General features: G+C 50.5%; 3 protein-coding genes across 3 annotated transcripts in view; 2 read left to right on the top strand and 1 right to left on the bottom strand.

The window, feature by feature from the left end:
- LOC140680256 (uncharacterized) overlaps window positions 1-20462 on the top strand; it is a 1118524-nt gene that overhangs the window by 99665 nt on the left and 998397 nt on the right. The window lies entirely within an intron of this gene.
- The window catches only part of LOC140680875 (uncharacterized), a 490116-nt gene that overhangs the window by 47723 nt on the left and 421931 nt on the right, over window positions 1-20462 (bottom strand). The gene's annotated exons all lie outside the window — the stretch shown is intronic.
- Window positions 9163-10101, top strand: LOC140680948 (olfactory receptor 14I1-like). Its single transcript, XM_072919838.1, has one exon. The coding sequence runs from the start codon at window positions 9163-9165 to the stop codon at window positions 10099-10101; it is 939 nt and encodes a 312-aa protein (XP_072775939.1).

Genomic DNA, 20462 nt, shown 5'->3' with positions numbered 1-20462 from the left:
TGTCCTCTTGGAAACCTGTGGGAAGGCTGCCTCTCTGTCTAGAAATCCCAGGATATATCTAGGTGGGAACGTTTAGCTCTTCCCCCCTGGGTGGAGCATCTCACCATGGGCTGATGTCATTCTGAGTAACAGGGTGGGTCCTTGATAAAAGCCAGGGACATCATAAAAAGGAAAAGCTGGCCGGACAGAACGCACATCCAACCAATATTATTAATGCAACGTTCTCCGTTTATTCGAGAGAAGATGGCAGTTTTTATACACTTCTACATAGTTTACAATTTACAAAGGAACTCTGATTGGCAAGCTAACATTGTTTATCTTTGTCTTAAGGTGGCCGAAACCTTACACTATAAACCTATACTACTTCACACCCAGACAGCCCAGTGCTCCCCATCACACCTTAATACAATTTCTAACTGCGCCACAAACTCTTAATTTCTAACTGTGTCAGAGGCTGGAAGGCCTCACAAGGCCCAAATCTGAGGCCCAGACTGGAATAGCTCAAATCTCATTCCAAACATAAATCATGAGCTCTGTCTCAGAAATGCTGCAACACTTGATCACCTGTTAAATAGAAATGGCTCTGGAGGGAATTATCTCTGAGTCATGTGGGGAGACATTGATGGGCCCATTAACAGGAGATAAGGAAAACTGCCCAGAGGCAACTGCTACACAGATGACAATAGAAAACATCTGGCCTCTCAATCTCAGACAACAAACGAACTGTAGGTTTGCTGATAAATAAAATTGGATATTGAAAGATGAAAGAAACAATGGGAAAAAACCATAGATTCCATGAAATTAAAATCTAAAAGTGAGGGTCATACATTAGAGGGGAATCTTTGGTATCAGGCATAGCAGGAAGTCTGTACCGCTTAAGTACCTCATCCAGTGTGGAAAGACAGAAGGGAAATTAGGATAAAAAAGAGGCTGCGTCCTCTAAAAATTGGAAAGACCTCAAGGGAATGCTCTATGGCCTGTCCCTTTATTTGAATAAAGTAAAAGGACTCCTCTGTCTCTGTTTAGGACATAAACCCGTGGCAGAAGCTCTCTGGCCACAGAGAGAAACAACTTTCCCAGGCATTGTCCTGGGGGCAGGCTGTGAGAAGATCAGAGAAAAGAATGAGAAACAATTCTTATCTTCACTTGCTGCACCTGCTGTTGTGAACATGTGGAATGTGTTATGGAGATTTGTTTACCAAAGTGTGGTTTTTTAATTAGCCAATGGTGGTGGTGTTTAGATTGGTGGACCAATTAGGTCCAAGTGTATTATAACTGTATATAAAAGCAATGGGTTTGTTAATAATGATATATAATATAATAAAGAGGTTGATCAGCCTTCTGTGAATCATGGGGTCAATGCTAATTATTACCCAGCTGGGGGCCCGTGGAGGAGGCGGAGGATGAGGAGGAGGAGTAGGGTAAGGAGAAGGAGGAGGAGGAGGAGGAGGATGAGGACGATGACAAGAAGGAGGAGGAGAAAGAGGACAAGGACGAGGTTGAAGAGGATAAGAGTGAGGAGGAGGATGAGGAGGAAACGAAGACGAGGAAGAGGAGGAGGAGGACGCAGAGGAGAAGGAAGAGGATGAGGAGGAGGAGGACAGGAATGAGGATGAGGAGGAGGAAGAAGATGAGGACGAGGTGGTGCAGGAGGAGGTGGAGGAGGATGAAGACGAGGACGAGGAGGAGGAGGGGGAGGAGGAGGAAGAGGAGAATGAGGAGGAGTAGGAGGACGAGGACAACAAGGAAGATGACAAGGAGGAGGAGGAGGAGGAGGACAAAGAGGAAAAGGAGGATGAGGAGGAGGACGTGGACGAGGAGGCGGAGCAGGAGGAAAAGGACAATGACGAGGACGAGTAGGAGGAGGACGAGTAGGAAGATGAGGAGGAGGAGGAGGACGAGGAGGAGGATGAGGATCAGGAGGAGGATGAGGAGGATGAGGAGAAGGGGTTGTTAAAAGAGCAGTTGAAAGAATGAGTGCTGGGACCCTGTCCCCATGGAGAACCCATCTCCCAGATGTGCTCCATGCCCTTAACAATGGCCCCTGGGGAAATGGAAACCCCCTGGCTGTGCACAGCTGCTCCCAATGTGCAAATACAGCCCTGGACAGTGAGACTGGGACTGCCTGGGAAATTGTTCTGGGTGTGATGGCCCTGGCAGGGCCAGCCCAGAGGCTGCAGGGCTGGACCTTCATCCACTGGAATTAGTTAGGATAAATCAGAAGCAAATGAGAGTATGAGAGTTAACAATACAGGAACAGGAATCCAGATTCCTCCAGGACACTTTGGTTTGATAACTGCTCGTGGAGCTTGGCCTTGCAAAGTGCTCATGTCATGGGAGGAGGAACTGATGCAGATAATCAAGGAGAAATTGAAGTAATTTGGTTAAACAATAGTGAACAAGATTGGATTATTCAACCCCATGACAGGGTAGCACAATTATTGATATTGTCAGTGTTTAAAACAATTGGGAAAAAATGAGATCCACCTCAAATCACTGCTGTTGGTTGAGATAAAGGGTTTGGATCCAGCAGTGCTAATATTGGAGCCAGAGTGTGGCTCCAAAGGCCAAAAGGCCCTCCCGAGGCAGCTGAAGGAACAGCTCCTGGGAAGGACAGTAGTGTTTGAATCCTGAAACCTGGGCAGGAACGATGGGAATGTGTCCCTGCAGCCAAGAGCTCTTTTTGAGAACAAGTAGATATTACAGGATATTGTTTTACACATCCTGCCAGACCAAATCCCCCTGTTTGTCCCAGTGAAAACTCATGACCTGGACTCCATCTAGGATGGAGCCAGGGCCAGGCTCTTGTACTGCCCATGGTGTATCCCTTGAAGGCCTTTTAATAAATACCTGCTTTATTCCTTTAACACTGTCTAGCTCTGTTCTAGCCAGACTCTCAGGGCATCACCACCAAACCAAGGGAACATGGAACAGGTCTGGCTGGCTGGGCCTCCTGGGGACCACCTGACCACCTTGGCATGTCGAGGGCTGCTTCTCATCTGCCCTGAAGCCCTGGGGCTCTGGGCATTCCTTCCTATGGGAGAGAACTCTCCTTGTCCTCCATGGGCCATGGCCAAAACTGGGATTCCTCCTCCAAGACTCTACATCCAAGGTTTGCTCCCAAGTGAAAGCTGCCAGGACAGACAGGTCTGGCTGCCCTTGGCCTCTTGGAGGCTGCCTCTCATGTGCTTTTGAAACACTGGGGCTTGGTGCTTTCCTTCCAATGAAAAGAATTGTCCTTCTTCTCAAGGTGTCTGTGTTCAAAATGGAGATTCCTCCTCCTAAATTCCATATATCCAAGGATTCCTGCATGACAAAAGCTGCCAGGAAGAACAAGTCTGCTTGGCTGAGCCTCCCAGGAGCCACCTCTTTCTTCTTCTGCCTTTGAAACACTGGGGCTCTGTGCTTTCCTTCCTATGGAACAAACCTGTCTTTCTTATCTACGCAGAAATGGCTGAAATTATCCAAGTGTTGCTCCTAACCAAAATCTGCCAGTACCGTCAACTCTGGCTGGCTTTGGCCTCTGGTGGCTGCCCCTGCCACACTGGGGCTCGGTTCTTTCCTTCCATGGAGATCACTGTGACACTGTGGGCACCTCATGGAGCCAAGGGGATCATTGGGGCACCACTGGAGCCCATGGAACCAAGGGGCCATGGTGACACCACGGGGCTTCATGGACCCAGAGACCATTATGGCTCTGTGGGGCCTGATGGAACCATGGAGACCATTCCGACCCTGCAGGGCCTGGTGTCACCAAGGGGGCATTGTGACACCTCAGGGCCTCCTGGAAGCAAGGGACCATTGGGACACTGTGGGGCCCCATGGAAGTGAGGGAACATGGAACAGGTCTGGCTGGCTTGGCCTGCCAGGGGCCACCTGGCAGGTCTGGCTGATTTTTGGATGTCAAGGGCTGCCTTTCATCAGCTTCTGGAACACTCCTCTGTATGGAAAAAACACGTCTGTTATTTCAGATGTCCATTGCCAAAATTGTTACCCTCCCTAAGAAATTTCCTATTTCTGAGGGTATCTCTTCAAACAAAATCTGGCAGCTCTGGCTGGCCTTTGCATCTGGTGGTCACCTCTCATCTGCCCCTAAAACAGTGGTGCTCTGTTCCTTCATTCCTATGTAAAAGAACTGGTCTTCATGTCCAGGAACCATGGCTAAAATTAGAATTGGCCACCAAGCCTGGCCAGGGTTGTGTAACTGTCTGCAGGCCCCAGGGAAGATATTGACTCTGCCAGTGCTGCCATCCTCCCTCCAGTGAGAGAAAATGACACAGGGCAGGCACACAGAGGAGCAACATAAAGATACCGAGGTCAGTGAAGAGGAAGTTGAGTCCCAGATGGGAGGGATGAGGAGATGCCTTGATCTTGGGGCTGAAATCCTCTGCTAAAGCTATGGAGAAGGATGTCATGGATACATCAGACTCTCTTTTTCCCTATAATGCATTGAAAAGTATGGGGATATGCGTTGTTCAGCAAAGGCCTCCATGCTTAAGTGAGGAAATGTTGAAGTAGCTGTGATCCCATGAGAAGTTTGAACAGAGAAACAGAGCAAAGTGATGAGACCCTGTGCCCTCAGGGAGAGAAGACCTCTGTTCCCAGAGATGAAGATGATTTCAGAAATAGATGAAGAGAACCTTTGCTCTTAACTCATCTTGAAACTGATACCCCATAAACTGACATGTCCCCTAAACACAGCTGTGGGAAAGGCTGTGAAAAAAATGGGAGTGACTTCACAATTACAGAACTCTCCGAGTGGCTGCTATTTGTGGAAATGAAAAACCATGAGATAACTGTTTTCTTGTGGAGAAGTCTCCATAACATGAACAAGGGGAACTTCTCTCTATAACTGAAGTGAAGAAAGACTATTCTAGAGGTGTTAAACTGACTGAAAATTGTAGTTTTTGTTTCTTTACATAGTCAGGTTGTATGGAAAAAGGAAGGTTCCGAAAGTTTTGTTCTGATCCTTATTACTCTTTCTTTAATTACTGTTAGTAAATTTTTCTTTATACCCTTTTAAAATTTTGAGCCTACTTTGTCTTTCTCCTAATCCTACCTCATAGCAGGAAATGAGTAAGTATATTCTAGTGTGTGCACTGGTAATTAACCAACACTGAACACACCACATTAATTGATGCATTGGTCAAAAAACCTCAAAATGATGAACCAAAACCACTACAGAAACTTCCTGATAAACTGCAGTAGACAAGAGGGAAATCAAGGCAAAGCCATGGTTTTTCAGGACTTCCTTGATCTTAATGAGCCTCGTGGTGCATTTGCAACTGAGCCCGGGAACCTCAGGGCCTGAGAGGAGATTGCACAAACCTTTCCAGGAGTCAAAGTCAGAGGAAACACCCAAAGTATCTTCAGCCATTAATGGGACCCACTGTTGTCCATCTCCAACACAGGCTCCTCATGGACTACTTGGAGGAGAGAAATGGAGGCCAGGATGGCAGAAAAACCTCTCAGAGACTCAGTGTGGAATGGACAATCCAAAGTACTTTAAGAACCTTGAGGATCTCAAAGCATTAATGAGCCCCACTGGGTGTCAGTACAAAGCTCTCAAGGGACTCGTTAAGGCAGATAATTGGGGCCATGATTGCACAAACCTCACACAGAGTCTGGATCAAAAGGGAAACACCAAGTACCTTAAAATAACTGAAGTACCTTGAAGCATTAATGAGCCCCACTGAGTGTTGTCACTGACAAAGCCTCTCCAGGGACTAATTACAGCAGATAATTGGAGGCCAGGATTGCACAAACCTCTCAGAGACTCCAAGGCAAAAGCCAAAGCCAAAGTCCTTTGAAAAACCTGCAGTCCCTGGGAGCATGAAGGAACCTCCAGGGCCATTCCTGGCCAAGGCTCCCCAGGGACTCCTTCCAGCAGATCCCTGAGGCCACTGGGATGTGGGCTAGGGAGGGATGCTGAGGGCAGGACCAGGGGGTGACAGTGCCCAGCCTGGCTGGGGCTGTGCCAGGAGGCCCCAGGGCCTCAGGACAAGGTATCTCCTCACAGCCCTGGGTGGCACAGACCCTGCTGTGCCCCAGGGCACCAAGACTTGGCTTCTCTTTGTCCCCACCTGTCATCAGTGCCTCCAGTTCTCTGCTCTGCCTGGGGCCTGGGGACACTTTCTCAGTCGTGTCCCTCAGTGGGACCCATTAAAAGTCCAAGAAACTTTGGAGTTGGATTCTGACTTGGAGTTCTGGAGAGGTTTCTGCAGCTCCCTCTCAGGGCCTGATGTTCAGGGCCTGAGCACAAAGCCCCAGAGGGTCATTAAAGTCCTTGTGCTGTGTCTGTGCTGCTGAGCTGGGCCGGGCTCCTGGCACAGAGGGTGATCCTGGTGTTATGTGTAGTAGATATAATTTGCGCCATTTCTAATATGATATATGTGATATTGAATATTTGCTAGAGTACACATGTTTGTATTAGGATTTCCCCCCTCACAGGCGCAGGTGAGACCGGGTGTAGATTGGAAACTGATTTACAAGTAAGAAGGTACAGCTCGCCAGGAGATGGGCCATGTCTGGGGAGATACAGAAACCCCAGGTGCTGATCGTTAGCGTGAACGACCCGAGATGGATATCATGGAAATCCTGAGGCAGATACATGTGAATACAGCGTTCCCGTTCCCGTAAATTTCATCAAAGGATTCAACAAACTCCAGACAGTGATTTGTTCTCCCTCATCACCAAAAAAGAAAATCTTATTAACATATGGACTCTGAATAGAAGAAAAGACTGATTGCTGAAATCTTGGCCTCAGGCAGAATTTTCCCTATAAAAACTGCTTGTACCAGGATGGAGGTGTGTGGGCAGAGAGGAAAACCTCTGCTGAGGCTGACCTCTTTGTTGCACACCCAGGGCCGACCCCGGGCTCGGCTCTGTTCTTTCCTTGTGGCTGGCTAGATAAAATTTGATTGTAAAATAAATATTTTATTTTTCATATTAATTTGGCTGGACAAATTTTCATTTATAACACTGGTAACCAAGCAGAGCTTCAAAAGCACATTTCTCTTGCTGAGCAGCTCTTCTCCCAGCCCAGCAGGGCTGGGGCACTGCCTGCAGCCAGCCCGGGCACAGCACAGAGGCACAGAGAGCTTCAATCAGTCAGGGCTGGGAAGGGGCTGAGAAGTGCCTGGGGCAGAATCACTGCCAGCCCTTGGCACAGGAACCTCTGGCTGCAGGACAATGCAGCTGCAGCTCCTGCAGTGATCTCCTAAAGCTGGAACATCCCAATGCCCACAGACCCTGTGAGTGCATTCTCTGCTCATCTCCTGTGCAGAGCAGCCAGGGGTGCCCAGGGCTGTCCTGCAGAGCAGGGTCCTGCAGCCCAGGGCGCTGTGCTGGGCCAGGGACTCTGCTGCCTGCCAGGGACAGCTCTCAGCCGGCCCTGGAGCTGCTCCCAGCGCTGGCCAGGAGCTGTGGGGGGAAGGAGCCACCCTGAGCAGGGCAGGTGCTGCTGCTGAGAGGGGCTGGGTGGTGCAGGGCTGCTCCCAGCTCCAGACCAGCCTGGGCACAGCTCCGGAGGGCACTTCCCAAAGAAGGTAAGCTTGGGATTGCTGTAAAGATCAGTAGATTTCCTGAGAGTGCTTTCAATTTCCTGCTTGGAGCAGGATGGGAAATTTGGGGTGATGACGAAAAGTATTTTGCCTTTTATACATTTTTCAGATATCTGTAGCTCTATAAATTACTATTATATAGTTATAAAACTATAATACTTACTTAACTTTATTAATTAATTACCTCTATTAAACTACTATTATGTTCTTATTTTACTGTAATCCTTAACTGACTCTAGTATGTTTCCTGCCTATCTCTCAGATTTTAGAACAATAAGCTCACTGTCTAAATACATTCCTGAAATATTGTATAGTCTTATTATCAGGAAGAGTGCCTACAAGAAGAATATTTTGGTTTTTCACAACAATGTAAGCAGTCATAAATAAAACTGGGGCAAAGAAGCCCTTGGACCTACTCCAATGGGTTGAGCCAGGGGTGTGTAACTGGGGCAACTGAATCTTCTCTTAGATGTTCCTGTTAAATATCCTAATTAATCAACCTTATTACCTTGTTGAAATCAGGGGCTGGGTGTGCCTCATTCCTGCGGGGCCACCTGGAATCTTACAATAAAGGTCTGGGTTTTACTTTACTGTTCTAACACTGTTGCAAGGGGGTTTTTTTCTCTTCTGATTATAAATAACAGGGGGGTGAGATACGCAGAACAGGAATTGTAATCCCAGAATCACAGAACATTCTGATCAGAAAGGGACACACAGGATCATCAAAGGAATGTTTGAACATTTACAGAGACTCCAGAACTGTGACTTTGGGTGGTCAGTCTCTCTGCTGCGAGCCTCCCAAAGGGCCTTCAGCCACTCCTCAGCCCTGGACAGCAGCAGCGTCACCTCTGCAGGGCCCAGCAGGGCTCTCCTGAGCTGCCCTTGCCCAGCTGCACACAGAGCCTGCCCCAGCCAGGGCCCTGCACACAGGCAGGTTTCTGTAGGGCCAGGCCGAGGGCACACAGGGTGGGATGGGCTCTGCTGGCAGGGACAAGGCACCTCTCAGGAGGGAATGTCCAGGCCCAGGGAGATGCTCAGGGAAGCAGAGGGGGCTGAGCAGAGCAGTGCTGGGGGAACAAGCCCATCCAGCCCCTCACCTTCCCTCAGCCACAGGGAATCCTTTGCCTCTCACATCTCTCAGTGGCAAACTCTGAGTGCAGCAGGAATGCTGGGGATTTCTGATCTAAGAGAGCCAGGAATGGTGTGTGGGTAGGAAAACAATTCCTAAAACTAACTCCTGCTATTTCCCTTACAAGTGTGAGTGCAGGTTGTACCAAGCTTTTCTGCAGTGATTCCCCTGACAAATCCTGAATATCCAGCCTTGTCCCTCTGCCAAATGGCCACAAACCCAGGGCAGCAGGGCAGGGATGGCTCCTCGAGAGCCCCCACGCACAGGTCTGGCTGCTCCTGGCACACTCAGCCAGCACAACTGGAGCTCAGGCAGGGACCTGGGTGAAGGTTTTCCCAGAGCAGGAACAAGGGTGGGTGAGTCCCAGCAGGACAGGCTGCAGAGAATGGCCCAAGTCTGGCTCCAAGCAGCCTCTCCTGACTTGTCCCTGTCCTTTCTCCATGAACAGGTGCCCATGTGCAGCCACAGCAAATGTCCAACAGCAGCTCCATCAGCCACTTCCTCCTGCTGGCACTGGCAGACACGCGGCAGCTGCAGCTCCTGCACTTCTGCCTCTTCCTGGGCATCTCCCTGGCTGCCCTCCTGGGCAACGGCCTCATCATCAGCGCCGTAGCCTGCGGCCACCACCTGCACACGCCCATGTTCTTCTTCCTGCTCAACCTGGCCCTCAGCGACCTGGGCTCCATCTGCACCACTGTCCCCAAAGCCATGCACAATTCCCTCTGGGACACCAGGAACATCTCCTACAAGGGATGTGCTGCTCAGCTCTTTTTCTTCATGTTTTTCATCTCAGCAGAGTTTTCCCTCCTGACCATCATGTGCTATGACCGCTACGTGTCCATCTGCAAACCCCTGCACTACAGGACCCTCCTGGGCAGCAGAGCTTGTGCCCACATGGCAGCAGCTGCCTGGGCCAGTGCCTTTCTCAATGCTCTGCTGCACACAGCCAATACATTTTCCCTGCCCCTGTGCCATGGCAATGCCCTGGGCCAGTTCTTCTGTGAAATCCCACAGATCCTCAAGCTCTCCTGCTCCAAATCCTACCTCAGGAAATTTGGGCTTCTTCTTATTAGTGTGTGTTTAGCACTTGGTTGTTTTGTGTTCATTGTTTTCTCCTATGTGCAGATCTTCAGGGCTGTGCTGAGGATCCCCTCTGAGCAGGGACGGCACAAAGCCTTTTCCACCTGCCTCCCTCACCTGGCCGTGGTCTCCCTGTTTGCCAACACTGCAGCATTTGCCAATCTCAAGCCTCCCTCGATGTCCTCCCCATCCCTGGATCTGGCCCTGTCAGTTCTGTACTCAGTGGTGCCTCCAGCCCTGAACCCCCTCATCTACAGCCTGAGGAACCAGGAGCTGAAGGCTGCAGTGTGGAGACTGATGACTGCATGGTTTCAGAACAGTAATTCCTAACCTTTTTCTGCAAGTCGCTTGTAAAATTATTCATCTTTATATTTCTTTGGTTGTGGTTGTTTTCCCTTTGTTTTCATTTTTAAATATTGTCCACAAACAAATGCCATTGTTTTGTCGTTTCTCATTTGGTTACTTTCCAACTTTACTGTCACCGATAGACTGTGTCAAGGAGGGGCTGTGCTCTCGGTGTCTTTAAAGGAACTAAAGGATCTCCCAGCAGAGTTTTCTGCAGAGATGCCCTTTTGTTGCCTTCTCTGGAGCTGCAGCAGCAATGTCTGTGTGCAGAGCTGGGGCAGATCAGTGCTGGCACAGCAGCTGTGCCCAGGAGCAGCAGCACTTGGTGCTGCCAGTGCTGCTCCCGTGGCCCTGCCCCGCTGCCCTGGTGGCCCTGGTGTTGCTGTAGGGCCTGAGTGCTCTCGGGGCCGGGCACAGTCCTGGGGGTGGCAGTGCCGGGGCTGCAGCAGGGACAGGCCATGTAATAGAAATAATTTGTAATATATATCATCTTTGATAGTTGCTTTGGGTTTGATTGTGGTTTTTTTTCATTTTTCCCCTGTGTTTTATTTTTTAAATCTTGTCGACAAAATAAAGCCATTGTTTGTGCCATTTTTCATTTTATATACCTCCACCTTCCCTGTGCCCACAGACTGTTTCAACGAGGGGCTGTGCTCTCGGTGGCTTTAAAGGAACTCAGGGATCTCCCAGCAAAGTTTTCTGCAGAGATGCCCTTTTGTTTCCTTAACTGGAGCTGCAGCAGCAATGTCTGTGTGCAGAGCTGGGGGCAGATCAGTGCTGGCACAGCAGCTCTGCTCCTGCTGGCCACACCATTCCTGATCCAGGCCAGGAGCCATTGGCCTTCTTGGCCACCTGGGCACACGGCTGGCTCATGTCCAGCCTGCTGTCCATCAGTCCCTGCAGGTCCCTTTCTGCCTGGCTGCTGTCCAGCCCCTTTGTCCCCAGCCTGGAGCGCTGCAGGGTTTGTTGTGGCCAAAGTGCAGGACCCGGCACTTGGACTTGTTAAACCTCACATTGTTGGATTTGGTCCCTGTGCAGAGCCCTCCTACCCTCCAGCAGATCAACATTCCCGGCCAGCTTGGTGTCACCAGCGTTCCATGAAGCCCCAGAGTGTCCCAATGGTCTCCATGATTCCATCAGGCCTCCCAGAGTCACAATGTCCCTTTGGTTCCATGGGACCCCTTGGTGTCACAAAGTCCCTTGGATCCTTGTGCCCTGCAGTGTCACAGTGGCCCCTTGGTCCCCCAGGGCCCTGCAGTGTCACAGTGGATCCTTGGTTCCAGGAGGTGTCACAGTGCAGCAATGGTCTCCTTGGTTCCACGGTGTCACAATGGCCTCTTGGTCCCAAGGAGCACTCCGTTCCCAAAACTGCTTCCTTCATTCAACAAGTACTCGCATTGTCACAATGGCCTCTTGGTTATACAAGGTGCCCTCATGTCATAGTGGTCTTTGTTGTTCACGAAGCCCCAGAGAGTAACACTGACCTCCTGGTTCAGTGCAGTGTCACTTGGCCTTGTAAAACCTCACCTTGTTGGATCCAGCCTGTCCAGGTCTCCATGTAGAGCCCTCCTACCCTCCAGCAGATCCACACTCACACCCAGTTTGGTGTCATCTGCAAATTTGATGATGGTGGACTCAGTCCCCTCATCCAGATCATCAGTGTAGATATTGAAATCCACGCTGGCTGGCTCGGATCCCTCGGCCATCCTGTGGGTGCCCTGTGGTGGCACTCAAGGTGATCTGTTCCATAACCTTGCCAGGCACCGTGCTCAGCCTGACAGGCCTGGAGCTCCCCAGCTCCTCCTTCCACCCTTTCCTGGGGATGGGCTCACACTGGCACCTCCAGTCCTCTGGGACCTCCCTGGTGAGCCAGGACTGATGGTAAATGATGGGGAGCAGCTTGGGGAACTCATCCACCAGCTCCCTCATCCCCCTAGGCTAGATTCCATCCCATGCACCTGTGAGAATCTGAGTGCTTCAGCTCATCACCAACTGCTTCCTCCTGGATCACAGGGGGCTGTTCTGCTCCCTGTCCCCATCTGCCAGCTCAGGAGAACACTTGTCCTGAGGACAACCTGTGTACTTGTTGAAAATTGAGACAAACAAGGTGTAAAATCGTTTAGCCTTTTCCTTCTCTTTAGTAACTTTATCTTTAGTTCCCTGTGTAGGAGCTGAGCTTGTGACCCCTTTATCTTTAGTTGTATTCTCCACTGCATCCAATAAAGAATAGAGATTCTCCTTCTCCCTGCCTTTGCTACAAAATTTTATGTAAAACTTTTTATTTTTTTTTTTTACAGAAATCAACAGGTTAAGTTCTATTTGAGCTTTCACCTCTCTAATTGTCTTTCTGCATAGCCTAAGGGCATTGTAAAACACTTCCTGTGTTGCCACTCCTTTTTTCCTCTGAGTTCCCAGGAAAGCTGTATGGGCAGCCAGGACAGTAATTTTCAGCACTAGCTCATCTTTTGCCACACTGGGATAGGCAGCTCCTTCCCCGTTAAGACAGCTTTCTTGAAATATGTTCATCCTTCCTAAACCCCTTCCTTTTTAAGGGCAGCTTTTGTTTAAAATATCAGTACCTAATTCAGTACTCCCCAAATCAGAATCCTAAAAAGGCCAAAGTCTGCCCTTCCTAATTCCAGTGTAGAAGATTTGTTGCTGCCCTCTGCAGAGCTTCCTGCCCTCCAGCACAGCCACACTCCCACCAGCTTGGTGTCACCTGGGAACTGACCCAGGCTGCCCTCTATCCCCTTGTCCAGATCAGCAATAAAGAGATGTAAATGGCCGGGCCAAAGTCTCCAGTTCTGGGGATGCCCCTGGATGTGACTCCATTCCTCAGCTGCTCTGAGTGCCAGGGCTTGGATGAGGGAAATGGTGGGGTGGGGGTATGGAGGAAGTGTTTTTGATTGTCAGCTGTGAAAAGCCTTGATTTTCATATCTATTCAGACTGCATTAGGAGGTGCTGGGGATCAATAGCAACTGGACATTGCTGATCTCAATCTATCAACAGGAAAAGAAAATTTAACAGGAGGAAACTATTATCTTGGCATTGTTTTCAAAAAAGTAGATTCATCTTGAATAAACTTTTGAAATCTGTCTAATTAACCACAGAAGAATTGAAGAGTTGAATTATTCCCATGGGCTTGTCTTGTTTGGGTGTTTTGAACAACTGTTTATAAGCTTTTCTCACTGAATTCCTGAAGAAGAAGAGCTCAAGGAAGAAGAGGCCTGTGGAGTAGCAAAATTCATCAGCAACCTCCAAGTGGGTGAGGATCCATCCCCATCAGAGCAGCAATGAGCAGAAATGGGCACAGCTTTGTGGCTGCCCCAGCTCTGGGATGGGCCCTGGGCCTGGAGCAGGAGCAGCTCTGCAGGGCCCCAAGGCCGGGGCTCTTGTGCTGGCCTGGGCAGATGGGATGGCAGGAGGGGCTGCAGAGCTCTCAGCACCTCAGCCAGAGGGGAGCAGGGCAGCCAGGGAGCTCCTTTGGCCTTGGCCAAGTCCCTTCCCCCATGGTGGGGCTGAGTCCTGGCTGAGCTGCAGCTGTGCCCTTGGCAGGGGCTGAGGCCGTGGGGCAGTGCCCAGAGCAGCCAGGCCTGAGCAGAGCTGTGGGGCCAGAGCCGGCTGGGCTGTGCTGGGGAGAGGCCCTTGGTGCTGCCCAGAGCTCAGGGCAGCTGGCAGAGCTTGCAGGGAGCTGGGCTGGGCTGGGAGAGCCTGGCACAGGAACCATCAGTGTCCATCTCAGCCTGGCTGAGCGGGCAGGGGCAGGACTCAGCCCAGGCCTTGTGGGGCAGGGCCAGCACCTGGCAAGGCATTGAAAACAGGCAAGAGCCCGGGAGAGGAGGCTGCTGTGTGCCCTTGGGGCATGGACAGAGCAGGGAGGGGGCCCAGGACATTTGTCAGCGCCAGCCTCTGTCTGTGCCAGCCCTTGGCAGCCCTGGCTGCTGAGCTGGGGCTGGCAGCAAGGCCGGGCACAGACAAGGAATTGCTGAGCATGGCCTGTGCTGGCCAGGGCTGACTGTGCCAAAGGCAGAGCTCAGCTGCCCTTGGGGGCTGCAGGAACACTCAGGAGCCCACAGAGCCTCCATGGCTGTGCTGGAGACCAAGGCTGGAGCAGGGAAATGCAGGGCTGCTGCGCCATGGGGAGAGCATGGAATTCCAGCACATACCTCAGCTCTCTGATGGTCCTAGCACCGTGCTGGGCCCTGTTCCAGACTGGAGCAGAGCAGATGTTGATGGCACAGAAGCCCTGCGGGGCTGGCAGGGACCTGCAGCTTGCAAGGTGCTCTGCTCTCCCTCAGCTCCTCTCTGAGAGACCCAATCCCAGCTCGGCACCTCAGGGCACAAGTGGCACTGCCTGTTCATGGGCACACAGCTGATGTCTGCCTGGAAAGGGGCACAGGCTTTAATATTTGTGCAGTTCATATTATTCAAGGACATTTTTATTATCTGGGTCACTTGAGTACTTTGAAGAAATGGCAAAATTTTCCCTCCAGGAACAGAAATTTCTTGGAGGCAGGAGGAGAAATACTGACCTTGCCTTCTACTTGTGTCACCAATATTCTGTTTATTATTTCTTCTCCCTCTTCCTTCAGGTGTTTCCAGCTCTCCTGTTGAAATGGCCATGTCTAAGGAAATCTCTTCACTAGACCAGCTGGATCAATGTCCTTCCTGTTGCTCCCAGATTTCCTCCTCTAGGTGCTGTCTGGTCACTCAAGTGACTCTCAACTGATTGGTTTCATGCTTTTAGCTTAAGGAAGTTGTCCAATCTTTCCAAAGTTCAAATAAATATCACATTAGTCAACACCTTACTAATATTTACATCACAGAATTTCACTTTCTTATGTCTCTGTCTAAAACATGCTTTGAGCTTTATGTAGTAGCCCAATCTTTCAGAAGTTGAAATACATATATCATTAATCAACACCTTACTTACATTTATATCTATCCCAGAGTTACCTTTTATGTCTTTGTCCAAAGCTGCTCCTGTGCAGAAATCCCTTGGGGATAGGGGACATGTCAGATGCTGCTGGGACATCACAGAGAGTTGAGGGAAGAGCTGTGATTGTTTTTAAACTGTTCAAATGTTCAACTTGTGTTTGTTGGCAAGAAACCTCTCTGTGCCTCTGAGTCTCACCAGTCCCTGAGCCCAAAGGACACAAACCTGATGAGTTGTGGTTCCCACTGCAGGGGCACTTGGACCTTGGCTCTGCACAGGAGAGCTCTTCATCCACTTTCCCTCTTTTCCTCCCTCTGGGCATGGAGGGAGCTCCTGACTTCAGCCTGTGACTCGGGTGTGCAAAGAGCAAATCTGGGCAGAATTGGGGCAGGGAGGGTTTGGATGGACCTTGGGATCTGTGCTGGGCACAGAAGGTGTTTTCCATTGCTCTGAGACTGTCTGCTGTGCAAAGTGGATTTAATATCCAGCAGAGCAATGGCTTTTGCATTTGATGGAGCTGTGCCTTCCCTTGGCTTTGTTGGCTGGCAATAAATGAACTTCCCTCTGTGTCTGGGGCAGCTCCTTCTCCAAGGAAAGCAGGTGGGAGTTGGAGCCAAGGAGCTGAAACCCGCAGGTGCAGCCTGGGCTGGAGGGAGCTCAGATTTGCACAAGGATGCTCTGAGTGCCAGGGCTTGGATGGGGGAAATGGTGGGGTGGGGGCAGGGACAGAGTCTGATGGATTGTCAGCCACAAAGGGTCTTGATTTTCATATCTATTCAAGCTGCATGAGGAGGCACTTGGATTCAGTGTCCATTGGAGATTGCACATATCAATGTATTCATAGGGAAAAAAAACCTAAACAGGACCTAAAAAATGGTTTCTTGCTGCCTATGTCAATAAAATACATTCACTTCAACTACACTACTGGAATCTACCTAATTAACCCCAAAAGATTTGAAAACTTAAATCAAATTATTCCCAGGGCTTCGCTTATTAAGGTGTTCTGAATATAAATGAGCCCTGGGGCACTGAATTCCTGCACTGAGGAGCTGAAGGCTGAAGAAGCCTCTGGAGCAGTAAAATTCAGCAGCAGCCTCCAAGTTGCTGAGGATGTCAGCAGCCCCCACTGAGGCCATCCCTGCCCAGAGACCCTGGGGGAATGGGCAGACAAGGAGAGCGTCCCTGGGGCTGGGGCAGCAGAACTCAGAGGCACCAGCGGCTCCAGCTGGGAAATGGAGTGTGGGATGGGGCTGTGAAAGCCCTGCCTGGGCTGTGCCCAGCAGGACACACAAGCCCTGACCCCCATCCCCCAAACAACTCTCTTAAGGAGACATTTAAAAGGAATTACAGTTATTTGTGTCCTCTTGAGTTGGAGTCACTGGAGAAATACCAACAGGAGATTCTCAGGAGCTCAAAGCAACAAAACAGCCATTACTGGGAACTTTAGGAAATCACAGAAACTTTGGCAAAAGGTTTAATACAACATTCAATGAACAAAAAACACTTCTCATAGCCTTACCTTGGCCCATTCACTTCACAAACTCTAAGCCTGTTCATTTTTAAGTTAACCAACATTTGCAAGTGGATGGAAGTAGAAGACAGAAAGAAAGAAAGACAAAAAAAAATATATATAGAGAAGCACACAGAGAGCTACCATCTCCTGAATTCCAGTGGTATTCAGATAAAATTCCAAGAGGAGGTCAGGTCAAGATGTGTGCTTGCCTTGCGGTCAGCCTTAAATACCTCTTGGTGTTCTTGGGCCCTTCCCCAGCTGGAATTTGGGGTCATTTGGTCACTCAGGAGCTGGGCTGGGGCTCCAGAGGTGGCTGTGGAGCATTGCCTGTGCTGTGCCAGGGCCTGGCAGACACTGCTGGGCTGGGATAGAGGCTCTGGGGGGATTGGGGTTCCAGGGCAGGGCAAGGCTGGACCTGCCCCTTCCTCCCCCACACATGAAATGTTTCCAGCCAACAATCTCCTCCAGTCTGTCACAACAGGCAATGTTGGAGGTGGAACCCCAATTCTGGCCATAGGCACCTGGACAAGAAGGACAGTTCTTTTCCATAGGAAGGAAAGCCCAGAGCCCCAGTGTTTGGAAGGGAGGTGAGAGCCTCACTAGGCCAAGGCCAGCCAGAATTGTCAGTAATGGCAGATTTTTCTGGGACCAGCCTTTGGATATAGGGAATTTTGGAGGCAGAACCCCAATCTCAGCCATGGGCACCTGGAGAAGCTGGAAAGTTCTTTCCCATAGGAAGGAAAGCACGGAGCCTTCCCCAGTGTTTTGGGGACAGATGAGAGGTCACCCTCATGAAACCATTGCCAGCCAGACTTCTCATGGCAATATTCCTATGGGAGCAATCCCTGGATAAAAGGAGATTTGGAGGTGAAATCTGAATTCTGGCCATGTGTGCCTGGAGAAGAATGAGAGTTCTTTTCCATAGCAAGGAAAGCACAGAGACCCAGTGCTGCAGGAGCTGATGAGAAGCAGCCCTTGGCATTCCAACATCAGCCAGACCTGTCAGGTGGCCCCTGGGAGGCCAAGCCAGCCAGACCTGGTCCATGTTCCCTCACTTCCATGGGGTCCCACAGTGTCCCAATAGTCCCTCGCTTCCAGGAGGCCCTGAGGTGTCACAATGCCTCCTTGGTGACACCAGGCCCTGAAGGGTCCCAATGGTCTCCATGGTTCCATCAGGCCCCACAGAGTCATAATGGTCTCTGGGTCCATGAAGCCCCGCGGTGTCACCATGGCCCCTTGGTTCCATGGGCTCCAGTGGTGCCACAATGATCCCCTTGGTTCCATGAGGTGCCCACAGTGTCACAGGGATCTCCATGGGAAGGAAAGAACCGAGCTTCAGTGTGGCAGGGGGCAGCCAGACTTGATGGTACTGGCAGATTTTGGCTGGGAGAAACCCTTGGATATAGGGAATTTTAGAGGTGGAACTCCAATTTCAGCCATTTCTGTGTAGATAAGAAGGATGGTTCTTTTCCATAGGACGGAAAGCACAGACCTTGTGTTTCAAAACAGAAGAGGAGAGAGGTGGCTCCTGAGAGGCTGAACCAACCAGACCTGTTTGTCCTGGCAGCTTTTATCATATGGAATTTGGGAGGAGGAATTTCAATTTTGACCATGGACCCCTTGAGAAGAAAGAAGGTTCGCTTCCATTTGAAGGAAGGCACAGAGCCCCAGTGTTTCGAGGCAGGTGAGAGGCAGCTCCCAAGAGGCCAAGGGCAGCCAGACCTGTCTGTCCTGGCAGCTTTCACTTGGGAGCAATCCTTGGATGTACAGAGTTTTGGAGGTGGAATCCCAGTTTTGGTCACGGGTGCCTGGTCAGGATGGAAGGTTTTTCCCTATAGAAATGAAAAACACAAAATCCAAGTGTTCTGGAAGAAGATGAGAGGTGGCCACACTTAGGCCAAGCCAGCCAGGTCTGTCTCTCCTGATACTTTTTATCTAGGGGCTATCCTTGGACACAGGGCATTTTGGAGGTGGAATCTCAATTTTGGCTGTGGGTTCCTGGAGAGGAAGAATTATTTACATTAGGAAGAAAAGAACAGAGCCACGGTGTTTCAGAGGCACATGAATGCCAGCCCTCAGGAAGCCAAGGCCAGCCAGACTTGTCAGTCCTGGCAGCTTCTGTCTGGGAGCTATCCTTGGATATAGGGAATTCTGGAGGCAGATCCTCAGTTTTGGCCATGGGTGCCTGGTGGAGATGGATGGTTTTTTTCTCATAAGAAAGAAAAGCACACGGTCCCAGTGTTTCAAAGGCAGATGAGAGGTGACCCTTGGGTGGTCAAGGTAGTCAGACCTGTCTCTCCTGGCAGATTTCATCTGGAAACAATCTTTTTATATAAGGAAATTTGGAGAAGAAATCCCAGTTTTGGCCATAGGCTCCTGGAGGAGAAGGACAGTTCTCTCCCATAGGAAGGAAAGCCCAGAGTCCCAGGGCTTCAGGGGCAGATGAGAAGCAGCCCTCGACATGCCAAGGTGGTAAAGTGGTCCCCAAGAAGCCCAACCAGCCAGACCTGTTCCATGTTCCCTTGGTTCCGTGGGACCCCACAGTGTCACAATGGTCTCCTTGGCTCCATGAGGCCCTGGAGTGTCACAATGTTCCCCTTGCTTCTGCAGTGTCACAATGGCCCCGTGCTTCCATGAGGCCTTGAAATGTCACAATGGCTTTGTGGTTCTACAAAACCCTGATGTGTCACAATGGCCCCTGGGCTCCGTGTGCCCTCGCTGTGTCACAGCGGCTCCTCTGTGACACTGCGGCTGCACAAGGTCACCATGGACCCTTGGTTCCTTGGGGTCTCTGAGTTCACAATGGTCTCCTTGATTCCATGAGGCAGCACAGTGTCACAATGGCCCCTTGGTTCCATGAGGATCTGCAGGGTCACACAGGTTTGTGACATTTGTCCTTGCTGCCCCTCACATCCCCCTGCCCCACAAACAGCCCCGAGCCACCCGTGAGGGACAGGCCCTGCTGTGCCAGGCTGGGCTCAGGGCTTGGCCTTTCTGCTTCCCCCAGCCAGCCCAGGCCTTGCTCAGCATTGCAGTTCCCTGCTCTGAGCCTTTGGCTCCCTGCAATCCTGGCCTCAAGGATCTGCTCTCACCAGTCCCTGGGGAGCCTTTGGCAGTTCCTGCCCTCAGTGGGGCCCAAGGGACTTGGAGTTTTGCTCCTGACTTCTTGAGCAGCTTCTTCACCCTTCTCTCAGTGCCTGAGAGCTCTGGACTTCACCCCAAATCCTCCATGGGGATCATTAAAGAAAAGGAAGCCCTTAGGGGCGCTTTGTCTTCATTCAATCGTCTGCAAGTCTCCAGGGCTTGTGCACCTGATTGGAGCCAGTTTGGAGTTCTTGTAAGGAGGAAGATTTCCAAGTGCACCTCATGACATTTTTTCTTCAATCAAATGTGTATTTTTTTATTTTCCAGTTCAGAGAAGAGCTGATAGAAGCATTCCCCAGGTGATCTAGATACTGAAGGTCTCCTTAGGAGGTCTGGGCATGTAGAAGAATGAACCCCCAGAGAACTGACCCTGTTCAGACAAGCTGCTCCTCACCCCCAGCCTCACCATGTCTGAAATCACCCACCTGGCACTGACATCCCTGTGCCCTGCAGCAGAACCTTGTCCCTGAGCTCTGCAGCTCCATGTCCCAGCCCATTGCACTGTGTCCCACCTGCTCTCCTCAGGGTTCTGCCTGCACACAGGCCCAGGAGAAGTTTTCCTCTTGGGAAAGAAAGAATGGAAAAGCCTGAGCAGGTTTCCTAAACAACAAACCCCACTCAGGAGCCACCTGCTCAGTACAGGCTGCCTGGAATGGTGTCACCTTTCTACAAGGAACAGTGTGACCAGAAATGATCTCTGGAAGCAGAATTCTCTGAGTCTCCCAGTTGAATTCTCTGTCCCTGTCCTTTCC

This window comes from Taeniopygia guttata, chromosome 30 (genome assembly GCF_048771995.1).
Source record: "Taeniopygia guttata chromosome 30, bTaeGut7.mat, whole genome shotgun sequence".
Classification (NCBI taxonomy): Eukaryota; Metazoa; Chordata; class Aves; order Passeriformes; family Estrildidae; genus Taeniopygia; species Taeniopygia guttata.
This window is presented reverse-complemented; position numbering and strand designations above follow the sequence as displayed.